Genomic DNA, 12,770 nt, shown 5'->3' on the forward strand with positions numbered 1-12,770 from the left:
TGGTCATCCTCTCAGTGCAGATCTCTGTCGACCGCCCCATGGGAGTGCTACTCTCATGATACTGGTGGCTCTGGCACTGGTCCTCCTGACACCAGCACCGATCCTTCTCTAAGCACTGATCTCTGGTGGCAATGGTTAGCAGTCAGGCGCAGGCGTCCGATGGCCCTGCCATGGTAACCAGAAGGGTATTCCTTTGGCATGAAAGGGCGGTTTAGCCCCTCGCTGAGACTCCACCGGCATGATTGGACACCTGTTGGTCTTTTACCAAGAATCTCTTGGCCTTTGGGACTTTTGCATGCAGCATACCATTTATCTGGTAGCCGCGCACCTGCCTGGAACCAAGAACATCTTAGCAAATCACCTCAGTGGGACCTTTTTGTCTTGCCATGAGTGATCACTCCATCCGGAGGCAGTCAGCATAATCTTCCAGAGCTGGGGGACTCTCCTGGTGGACTGGTTCGCATCCAGGCAGAACAGGAAATGCCATGTGTTCTGTTCATTCCGGGGGATGGATAGGGGTTCCATCCATTCTGCAGAATGAACAGAACATGTGGTTCAGGGCTCTGATGTATACCTTCCTGTCAGTGCTGTCCCTTAACAGAGTCCTTCTGAAGATCAAGCAGGACAGGGGAAAGATTATCCTAATAGCCTCTGTGTGGCCTTGCCTGCACTGGTTCGGCATGCTGCTAAACCTTTCAATAGATGCCTCGCTAGCTAGATTTGCTGTCCCAAAACCACAGCAGCCTTCTGCACCCGAACCTGGAGGTGCTATAATTGTTAGCGTGGCTCCCACATTGCTAAATGCAGGCAAATGGGAATGCTCGGCCCGTGTTCAGCAAGTCTTGCTGAGTAGGAGGAAACCCTCTACCAGAGTGACTTACCTGGCCAAGTAGAAAAGGTTCACGTGCTGGGCTTCGGAATGACGTATCCAGGCTGCTCAGGCCTCACTTCACCTCAGACTCCAAGGTTTGTCCCTGTCATTGATCACGGTCCACCTGGCTGCTATCTCAGCTTTCCATCCTCCGTTCCAAGGCAGTTTGATCTTCTCATGACATGGCGAGCCAGTTTTTTGAAAGGTCTGGAGTGTCTTTACCCACATGTCCTGGATCCCATCCCTCCCTGTGACCTGAATCTTGTGCTGTTGAGGCTCATGGGGCCTCCCTTCGAGCCTCTGGCTTCCTGCTCTCTCCTGCTTCTCTCCTGCAAGGTTTAATTCCTGGTTGCAATAACGTAAACCCTCAAGGTGTCTGAGATCAGGGCACTTACTTCGGAACCGCGCTATAAAATCTTCTACAAGAATAAGGTCCAGCTGCAATGGCACCAATCGTTTCTGCCCAACGTCATCTCCCAGTTTCATACTGGGCAGGACATATACTTACCCATCTTCTTTCCAAAGCCTCGTACGTAAGATGAGGAGAGCAGGCTACGCACCCTAGACGTCAGGAGTGCACCGGCCTTCTACATAGATAGAACAAAACTGTTCCATAAGTCAAGTGGTTGTTCATTGCGGTGGCAGACAGAATGAAAGGTTGCTCAGTGTCTGCTCAGAGGATTTCTTCCTGGATCATGGCCTGCATCCGTTACTCCTATGAGCTGAGGAAGGTGCCTCTGCTGCCGATCATGACGGCACACTCGACTAGGGCACAAGTGTTGTCAGCGGCCTTCCTGGCACAGGTACCAATCCAAGAGATCAGTAGGGCCACTACCTGGTCATCTGTCCATATGTTGACATCTCATTATGCACTTACCCAGAAAGCTCAAGATAACGGTGGCTTTGGCAGAGCAGTGCTGCAAGCTGCAAGACCGTGAACTCTGAACCTACCTCCATTGACACTGTTTGAGAGTCAGCTGGAATAGAATCGATATAAGCAAGCACTCAAAGAAGAAAAAACGGTTACTTTTCTTTTGTAACTGTTGTTCTTCAAGATTTGTTGCTTATGTCCATTCCATTACCTGCCCTCCTGCCCTTCTGTCGGAGTTGCAGGTAGGAAGGAATTGAGAGGGCATATGGCCGGCAGCGCCTGATGTACTGATGCGTAAGTGCAGCACTCAAAGGTGCGCCACAGCTGACCCTACAGATATCGCTAAGGCAAAAATCTCCAACTGTGCACATGGGCATGCACACCTAGAATGGAATGGACATGAGCAACACATCTTGAAGAACAACAGGTACAAAAGGTAGGTAACCGTTTTTTTCAGAGTTGTATAAAATAACTCTTCACATGTCAAGTTGAAACGTTGAGGGTTATTGTTGCAGAAAAAGTGTAGTTAGCCGTGTTCATACAAAGTAAAAGATCTATGTTCTTTAGAGCAGGTGTTCTCAAACTGGGAGGTCAGGACCCCTCAGGGGGTCACGAGGTTATTATATGGGGGTCGCGAGCTGTCAGCCTTCACCCCAAACTCTGCTTTGCCCCCAGCATTTATAATAGTCTTAAATATACTAAAAGGTGTTTTTTTAATTTATAAGGTGGGGGGGGAGGTCGCACTCAGAGGCTTGCTATGTGAAGGGGTCACCAGTACAAAAGTTTGAGAACCTCTGCTTTAGAGGGTGTACTATCTCACTACCTGGTAATTGGAAAGATTTTCAAGAATGAAGGACTGCCAGGCCCAAGTCTCCTCGTTCAGCACCTAGCCATTGCATCTCTAGTGACTGAGAGTAACTGCACTTTTATCTGTGCATAAATCAGTAAGTAAAGTATTATGCATGCTTAATGCCTTTCTATATAGTAATGTATGTGGAGTGTAACAAAAACTTCCTCTGTTATCTTTTAACCAAAACATCTCTGTTTACCTGAGAAGTCTCTCAAGGACAAGAGTCTTGGTCTTGGTTTTGTTTAATATAAATTTCTTTCCAAAAATCCATCAACAGCTATGGCACTATAATAAATTAAAGAAACAGTAGGTCTAAATAGGGAACTTTTGAATGAAATGAAATTTGGTACTCTCTTTAGATGTGCTTTTCTACACTGAGGAAATCTGATACTGATAATAGAATACATAATGTTTATTTTAAGTGCAATTTTGAATGAATAACATGGTTGAAGTTAACTTAGAAATTCTAAAAGTAGTGTTTGTCTCTTGTATATTAATTTGTACAATTTTTCAGACTATTTCAGGTAATACAGTTGAGCACTTTGTGTGTGTGTGTGGGGAAACTACAGGAAATGTCTATACTAAGCCAGGCAAATATTGCTCTGTGTGTGTTGATTATAGATTAATCAAGTTCTAAAATAAATATTTTTCCATATAATTTGATATTGGATTATTACAGTTCCCATACAGAATATGTTTAACTTGCTGGAAAATCAAGGTTGCCTGTGCACCAGCAGTCAAAACTGAAAGATTTATACAATATAAATATGTGATTTAATAAATTTTGCACAGAATATAGGCGTTTAGTTTGAAATTTAAATAATTTCTTTTACACCCTGCTTTTGTATATTTCAAACAGACTGATGGCCGAAAATCTGCACCATCCATGATGGATCGACTCCAGAGACAGATAATTGTAGCAGATTGTCAAGTTTACCTAGCTGTGCTTTGTTTTGTAAAACAGGAATTGTCAGGTGTGGTATGACTCTAGTAATAATATTTTAGCTTTTTTTTCCATTGGTATGTAGAGTGAGTATTAACTTCTGATCTCTAAAGTGTGAAAATGATTACTGGTTCCCACATTGATAAAGATAGTTCCTTTATGTGAAAGAGAGAGATTGCATTTGGAATGAGGGATTAGATTTTTTTCAAAACTGAACGTGTCTGCAAAATGTGCAGCCATTGTGCCCTAAAAACATATATTTGTTCACATTGATTTGGTATGCAAGCATGCACCAACATTATGTGCGATTATTTATTTGCATATAGAAATAGATGGTTTTGCAGGTGAAAGAGTATATTTGTGGGTTCTTTTCCAGTTTTTGCTAGGTTTAAAAGCTGGGTCTCAATAGTGCAAAAATGAGACATTTTAAATTTGTATTTAGGATTAAAGATATTTATGATATCTCTTTACATAAATATGCATTAAGATATAGTAGGGCCTTTAAATAATATATATTTAATCTGTATAAATTAGGGATTTCTGCCTTGTGTTATACCAATACCCAACATTCTGCTGGTCCTCCCTTATATATATATACCTGAGAATACTTTGCCTATCCTCATAGAGGCACCTCAGGAATCATTGCAAAGATGTATAGGTGCCTTGTGCATCTAAGTTGTACTGGCTGAAACTGTCTGAGAAAATTCTCTCGTGCAAAGCCCAAGTAATGGAAACAGGCTTACGTCTCCCACACTCATATAGTTGCTGCAGTCCTATTCAGGAAATGGGGGAGATAGCAAGAAATTGCTGACCGAAGTGGTTTTGAATGAACAAGTCTAATGCTACAGATGGAAAAGCTGACTAAACAGTGTGAACTTCTAATGTACTAAAGACTCTATTCATTAAAACATGGAGCACAACAGTTTCAGGTGCTTGCTTGCCACAGAAATTAATCCTGATTTAGGGAATAAAAACCTCTCCTTGTCTCATCTGTAAAACTGTTTCCAGATTTCATTGCATTGCTTGATTTCTTGCATAATAAAGACATTACTGCCCCCATTAATTTATGCAGAAGGTGATCCAGGTCATGTGCTAACGGAGCTTTCCTCTAAGTATTCATTTATGTCAACAAAGATTGAGGGAGGGCTGCTGAAGAAAATCCAGGAAGTAATATCCAGATTACCATTAAAATAATGTAAATATCATTGGTCGAGAACATGGGGCCTTCTGTTATGGAAATCCCTATTCTTCAAAACCAGTATTTCTGCAATTTGCTTGGTTCTAGATAAGATGTATAAACTAAGGGACTATTGTCTGCTGTACCAATAAGATGAGACAAAAGATAATATATTTTATTGGACCAACTTCTGTGGGTGTGAGAGAAAAGCTTTCAAGTTTGCAAGATCCCTTCTTTAGTTCTGTGTGAACTCGAAAGCTTTTCTCTCTCACCAACAGAAGTTGGTCCAGTAAAAGATATCACCCACCGTATCTCTCTAATATCCTGGTACTGACATGGATACAACAACACTGCATACCAATAAGCTGTCATTTAGGATTTCTTGGCACTCCAAGTGGGTAGTGTATAGCTTTCACTCACTCTTTGCTCATTATTTTCCCCTTGAAATTTTCCCTTCTTTCAGAATTTATACCATAACTGCGTTACAGCATCTGACCCAAAAGCTGAGAGAGCAGTCAGTTTCCTTTCCTCCTCTGGTCTGCTGTGGAGAATGCTGAAGAAGCAGCAGTAACAACTCAGGACAGAAACAGGCCTTACAGCCCTTCTGGGTCTGTCCACTCAGGAACAGTTCACTTGAAATCTTTAGCTACTCTCCTCTGAGGCTAAAGACCGTCTCTGTGATCCTCTAGTTTCTCCTCAGTTGCACTGTGAGAGTGAACTTGCTGAACAGTTGAGTCTATCGCCCATTAATCATTTTAGAAATCCCGCTTTTGGCCAGATTAACTTTTTGTTTTTATATACATACATAGTTTTTATGGCGTTATGTCTAAATGTTTGTATAGTGAGAGAACCAAATTATTGAGACAAAATCTTAATGTGTAAATTGCTTGGTTCTCAATTGATGAGTAGAAAATCATTGACTTTTTGCTGAACAGTTTGACAGGCAGCCGTATGAAAACACACAGTGTTATGAACAGTTTGCCTTTTAGTAGCTCATTGGGCTAACGTTTTACTCCCACACATACTGTAGCTATTTTCATCTTACTAAATTTATAAAACAAATCTGATCTTTATTTGACTGCTACCTAGGTGCACTTAACATTGCTGTAGGGATTTAAAACCTTGAAATTAATCACTGCAGTCATAGCACAGGTAATCTATTAGCAATTAATATCAGGAAGTCTCAGCTCAAGTGTTATCTCAAAGAGTTAAGTAATCCACATTATGAATAAATAAATGCTGAGATTTATGAATTTAACATCTCAGTATACCATATCATGAGATGTGCTGTTTTTGTCAGAAAATTTTCAAAGTATAGTACTTTGGTAAGCAGGAAGGACGAAAGTTCTGCGGTGCACGCATCAGGGATGCAGTGATCTTATCAAAGGCACTAACTGAAACACAGTCTGTGGGGATGAGTGAAATGTGGTTTGTTTGTTTGTTTCCCATATCTCTATCCCTACTGCATTACTGTACAGAATTGTATAAGCATTTGGACTGTGGCGAACCACATAACTGCTGACTATTCTATGCAGCAAAAAAGTGGCCTAATTAGAGAATTGAAATAACATTAGCCTCGCAATATGACTGAATTATGGTCATGGTTGGAATATTTTATTGCAATAAATAGCTTAATTTTTCCTGTTGAAATAGTAAAAAAATAAAAATTCATTTGCAACACACACAATCAAAATGTTTAACTCCAGGAGGCCTGTTGCAGTCTTGGGGTGCTCTGCTGAGCAATGGGGGATGAGAAATCTGATCTCAGTTAAATTATTTTTATATTTATTTCAAAAGAACACTTCAGTTCACTTTCAATATAATAGACTTACAGGTTACAAATACTTTATTTAAAAACCAAATCTTTCTTTATCTATCTGTTAAGGGCAGGATCTCACAGATCTGTTTCCCTTGCTACAGCTCATAGTGTCACCAATATCTAAAACAACGTAGGGAATGCAGTATTCTGCATTGTGTATGGTGCTGATAATATCAATGGTAACAGATTAGAGTCAGAACTCTAGTTTGTCTTGGAAATAAAGAAAAAAATTAATTTCACCTTTAATATGCTGCTCTCCTGCTATTCCTTATAGAGCTGTATACAGAATGTTAATTTATTGTTACTTCAGCTGTAAAGCCCACTGACTGAAAATTCCATTACTCACCATCCAGGCTAGCTTTGGACATTCCCTAGTATTATAGTAGTCTCCCCTTCCCTCTCCCAGAACTCAATATGGCTTATTCCTCTCTCTGCACATGGCTTCTTCTGGAGAGTCCAAACATAATTTTTAGTACTATGATTGTGCAATTAGGTCTCCATGTATAGTATTAAGTAAGTTGTGGCTTCATTTCCATTTCCTACATCCAATGTCTAAAGGAGATTGGGCTAGTTGAGAATCCTCTTTCACAACTCCTTCTCCTCTACTTCTGTTTGTAAGTGCAGGGAGTTCTGTGAAGAGCAGTACAATAATATACAAATATGCAGAGAGAGTAGATTGGTCTCCATATTCCTTCCTTGTCTCAGGCCTCATTTGTCTTTACACTTTGTAAAATTCATCTCAACTTGGACACTAAATTTGTGTCTAAAAATCTGCTTATTCCTGTGCCGACAATAGTACCCACATACATCCTTGCCTACGTTTCCTCCCACTTTGCCTACTGCACCTCCATTATCGTATCACTTCAACTCTTCAGACATGCAGTGGGCCGTTGCCTACTTTCTCACACTTACAAAGGGTAGTGTAACCTCACCTCCTTCCTCAAACAACTCAAGTTCAAAACTATTATCCTTGTCCATGCACATGCTGCAACCTGCCTCTGTCCTTGCTGTTACTTGTTGAGGACTTGTCTCTTCTCTGTCCATTCATACAAGCTCCCCACTTTTGGTATTAGACTATTCCCTGCATCTTCTGCTGTCTGAAACACACTTCGCATATGTCTTCTCGGCAGCTCTAACTCTCATTTCAAATCTGTGGAAAGTACTTCATGTTCCTCTTCTTTCATACCTTTTTCATTTTCTTCTCCTATGAGTCACTGTTTAACTGTGTAAAACCATTTTTGAATACAGTTTGAAATGAAAAAATATATCTACCTTATTCAAAAAAACACTGTAATCTACTCCAGATAAAGGTTTGGTTATTTTTTCCACATTCTCTATTCTTTCAAAGCCACCTAGAGTTAAAATTAAACAATTTCCTTTGGGGGTTTTGCTACTTTCCATATGCCAGCACTGTGTTCATCCTACTCCACACCATGTGTTTGTAAAGTTGCAGAAGCCAGCATTGTTTACTTTGTGTTTATTTCTCTGTTCATCTGTATCATCTTTGTTGTCTGCCTACTACAGGGAGTAATAACTTTGTGCTATAAATTGTTTTTAAGATCTTTGGCTAAAAAGCACTGTATAAAGACATCGTATTATTTCTATTAAAGATCTTCCCTAGATTTTACAAATCAAATCAGGGTTTTAGATAAAAAATATGTGATAGTATTCCTTTTAAATTTGACTTTTAATTAGATAATCTCCAGGTAACAGAATGTCAATTGCTGCAAAATCCTACAGAACTTCTTTGTAGTCATGAAGTGAAATCAGCTTAAATAAAGAGAAATTGCAATATAGTATCTGTCATTCTATGAAAGACCATTTATGACTTTGGGTTCTGTATCTGGAATAAACCCTTGAGATATATTTTCTTTCTGTTGTCAGCATACATAAAAGGTGGGTGGATCCTTCGAAAAGCCTGGAAAATTTACAATAAATGCTACGTGGACATTCATACACTTCAGGAAGTATATCAGAAGAAGATAACTCAGGAATCCTTGACTTCTGATGCTGCAAATGATAATCATATTGCTGCAGAAGGTGTAACGGAGGATTCACTAAACAGACTGAAAGGTGCTGTTAGCTTTGGATATGGACTTTTTCATCTTTGCATATCCATGGTGCCCCCAAACCTGCTCAAAATCATCAACCTGCTGGGTTTTCCTGGAGACCGCCTACAGGGGCTTTCATCACTGATGTATGCAAGTGAAAGTAAGGACATGAAGGCCCCTTTAGCTACGTGAGTAGCTATATTGAAATTCTTTGGTAAATAACTTAGTAGTGAAAGTTAGTGAACTACAAAGAAACAAAAAATAAAATAAAAGCTTGTTGCTTTAAAGGAAACATCAGCAGGTAAAAAGCTTTCAAATTATTGCTTAACGTGCCATTGTTTATTAAATTAATCATATATTATAAGACCTTTATTTTTAATACACCTCTACCCGAATATAATATGACCCAATATAACATGAATTCGGATATAACATTGTAAAGCAGTGCTCTGGGAGGGTGGGGTTGAGCACTCCGATGGATCAAAGCAAGTTCGATATAACACAGTTTCACCTATAACATAGTAAGATTTTTTTTTTTTTGGCTCCCGAGGACAGCGTTATATCGGGGTAGAGGTGTATGTGCCTTCAGATTGTGTTGGTGATTTTATTCTCTGAAGCCTTTTATTATATCATCGAATAGTTCTTACGAATAGGGAGAAATTATTGTGCTTAAAACAGTAATTTAAAGGATATCCTAAAAACCTCAGTGAGCTGAAATATTTAATTAGCTTGCTATTTAACAACTTGTACAGGGGAAAATGTTCATTTCATTAAAAACTATAAACTTCTACCTACTCATTATATATATTTTTTTTGATATGATTTTTTTCTATTTGTATCTAATTCCTGTTTGGAAAAGTTTGGGAACATTTACACTTTTTACACACAAAAAGGGTACTCAATTTATTGGACTTTTGAAGGGCATCCCTCATATAACAAGATTTCCTGACTCTTTATGCTGAATTCTGGTATTTTTTGTGGCTTATCTTTCACCCAGTCTCAATTTACTGCCCTTTTATGAAGGTCTTTTTACTATTCAGTGCCACAAAGTTCATACCTTCACTACTGGGTTTGCCTAGGAACTGCAGTGCACCACTGCAATAAGTGTGGAATGCAGTGTTAAATCCTTTCTGCTTGGAGAGTTCTGATCTGATAATCAGATTTAATATGCCCTGAAGATTCATTTATTAGCTCAGTTTGATGTAATCTATATTGTGGGAAAATTGAGAATACCCCCATCCCTTCTTGGTGTTTTCCGCACCAGTTGGCCCAGGAAGCAGGCATGTCCTGCTCTTTCCCCACATTAAGTCTGATCTTGGTCATTTATTTGTCAACACTTTGGAATAGCAGGCTCAGTATCCCTCCCCCTTCCCCTCAGTCTTCAATTGTTGTCTGTTTTATGGTGTTTTTACAAGCTTAATTATTTTAAAAAGTTATCCTGCTCTTAGTTCTAGAGATTGTAAAAACCCTACTCATCTAATGCTTTGGAAATTGTGAACCTAATTCTACTTTCGTATACTCTGGTGTAATTTTGAAGTAATCAATTTAAGGCAGTAAAGGACACTGGCTTAAGTCAGGGCAAGCAGGAGAAAATCATGCTCTGCATCTTTTGTCAGTGCCTCTATAATAGAACTCATCTGTAAACAAATAGTAATCATCTTTCTTTTTGTGTATTCTTTCAGATTAGCTTTACTGTGGTACCACACAGTAGTTCGCCCCTTTTTTGCTTTGGATGGCAGCGATAACAAGGCAGGACTGAAAGAGGCTAAGGAGATTCTTCTGAAAAAAGAAGCTGCTTATCCAAATTCTTCTTTGTTTATGTTCTTCAAGGGAAGAATACAGCGATTAGAGGTATTATCTGCTTGCATTCTCCAGATTATTTTTGATTTGTTGTATTGTAAATGTTGTTGACTTGAATATATTACATTAGAACAACACAGACTTCAATAAATCAGACGTGAAGGGGGGAAAAAATCTTCTTTTGCACCTTAATGTCCAGAGTCTGAATCAGCCCTATTGCAATTTGGCTCTGGCCAACTGACTTAAATATCAAGATCTGACTCTTGTTGTTTTGCTACTTGTTGTATTTGCAGCACCTTAATAAAAGGAAATGTATTTATTGCTATGTCATATTTTCTTGAAGTACTTAAGCCTTGAATTTGTCATATTGAAATCTGAATTTAATCTATTGAAAACATGAGTAGAAAACATTGTTTTCCTTTCTGATGTGCTTTGCCTGACTCTGACCTAGCCAAGTACAGGTAGCCCCCCTCAGTGACTTCCTGAAGTTTAGGTAATTTCCTTTGCTGTATAGACATGAAACCAGGGTATTCTTAATTCCCATAGTGAGATATGAGCTGAATAGGATTATTCCCTGAAAACAAGATTCACTAATGCTGTGTGTATTGAAAAGGGGTTCTTCAGCTACTGCAGCAGTCCCACATTTTAGCTCTGAATCCTGTCCTTTCTGTATGCCGGTACTAGTTTGAGGCAGGCAACAGAGCTTCAAACACCCTCTCTCATCTGCTGCTGCTTCATCCATCGGTGTCAGAACATTCCCAGGGCTGCTATAATAAAAAAGAAAAAAACCACCAGCAGCTAACTTCTTGCATTGTGCCACCTAGGGATCCTAAATGTTGCTTTTGGGCAAACTACCACCATTGGGCTGGAATTCTCCATCCCAACACAACTGTTAGAGCTAGTTCAGACCTTAATGCACTCATATCTGCTGTGGTCTGTGGTTGATTCTCAGAATAGAGCCTGCTGTTTCTGGGGAGGAAGCATGGGTAACAAGAATTAGGCTTTCAGTCTTACCTTAAAACAGATCAGATTTATTTGCATCTTCTTTGGTTTTACCTGGAAATACTCCAGTGCGTTTCCAATCTGAGCTGATTTTGTGCTGTTCCAGTCAAACTACCTTTTTAGGCATTATTTTGATGTTATTTGTGGGTAGGAAAATATTTTAATTGCCTTTCATTGAATCCTATAGTCATTCCATGTAGCTGAATGTGTTTCAAAGGTTTTTTGAAGATATTCAGGTGGAATAGGTATAGATATGCGAAATACATAATAGTAGTTCAAAAAATGTAGAGTTGGTAATGATTCATCACAGAATCTGACCTTGTAATTGGAACTGTTAACATGTCTGTTGATGTAGGAAAAGGAATATAATCTATAGCTGTATTGTCTCTATAGGACTAACCCGAAAAAAAAAATCAGTAAAAACATCTTTGTCAATAAAATGAACCTTTATGACCCTGAATACAGACAGTGCACAGATCTGGTGAGTAAGAGGGTGTCATTTTTACATATTCACTTTAAAAGTATTCCTCCATCTCAGTCAGTGAGGAGAAAGCACTTGCACTTCAAGGAAAATTTCATACTAGTGTGAACTTGACAGAAGAATGCCCAGATTTACTTTATGTATTCTCTTTGCTATTCTTGCACTTACTTGTTTTTATAAGAAGATTTTCCTTCACAAGCCAGGTTTTTCAGCTGTGTCCTGAATGATATTGAATCCTTGTGATATTGTGTTGCTGTGGAAATAGAATATTCTGTTACAAACTCAGATGTCAAATGAATATTGAATAACTGATTTATTTGTTATACATTTATATATATATCACAAATTCAATATTGTGACTTCAGTATGTAATCCAGTAAGAAGAAGAAGAATGAGCTGGGGAGGAGCAAGCCCTTGTTTAAATATAAATGTTTTTAAGAAATAGCAAACATGGAAAGAAATCTGCAACAGAAGTGTATTGGACTTATGCTTTAAGTCATCACCACCTGAAAGGGTATTTCATAAGTAAAGGTCTGTGGAAAGCTTGCAGTGTTTAACTCTTGATGAAACTTTAACTGCTGGACTGAATTTCATTGTACATAGACAAATCCAACCCTGCAAATCTGCCAAGGAGTCGTCTGATTTTTAAGATCATGTTGGGAGACATGTAAACATAAGCCTTGCTTTTTGTCCTAAAGGAAACATTGCAGTTAGAATGTCATTTATTTTACCAGCAGTGGATATTCAAAATAGCTGGCTGATTACAAAGTACTTTACATGTTCCAAGGATTCAAAATAGTTTGTATGTAGCTAAAGCCAATAGTTCTAATAGTGATTAATAGAAAAAAAGAATTTGTAGGCTTTATATATTAGTCCTGTGAGTGGCAGCATGCAGCACTGGAGTT

The 12,770-nt window shown here is 38.8% G+C and overlaps 1 protein-coding gene across 4 annotated transcripts in view; it reads left to right on the forward strand.

Moving 5' to 3' along the window:
- Positions 1 to 12,770, forward strand: part of TTC39C (tetratricopeptide repeat domain 39C) — a 76,457-nt gene that overhangs the window by 35,231 nt on the left and 28,456 nt on the right. For 3 of the 4 annotated variants that reach the window (XM_075062969.1, XM_075062970.1, XM_075062971.1), the window contains exons 4-6: positions 3,452 to 3,566; positions 8,416 to 8,770; positions 10,265 to 10,433. In XM_075062969.1, coding sequence (XP_074919070.1) covers positions 3,452 to 3,566; positions 8,416 to 8,770; positions 10,265 to 10,433 — 639 coding nt within the window. Of the gene's footprint in view, positions 1 to 3,451; positions 3,567 to 8,415; positions 8,771 to 8,795; positions 8,884 to 10,264; positions 10,434 to 12,770 lie in introns of those variants that run through there. The other variant, XM_032799048.2, reaches the window with a different exon arrangement.

This window comes from Chelonoidis abingdonii, chromosome 2 (assembly GCF_003597395.2).
Source record: "Chelonoidis abingdonii isolate Lonesome George chromosome 2, CheloAbing_2.0, whole genome shotgun sequence".
Taxonomy (NCBI): domain Eukaryota; kingdom Metazoa; phylum Chordata; order Testudines; family Testudinidae; genus Chelonoidis; species Chelonoidis abingdonii.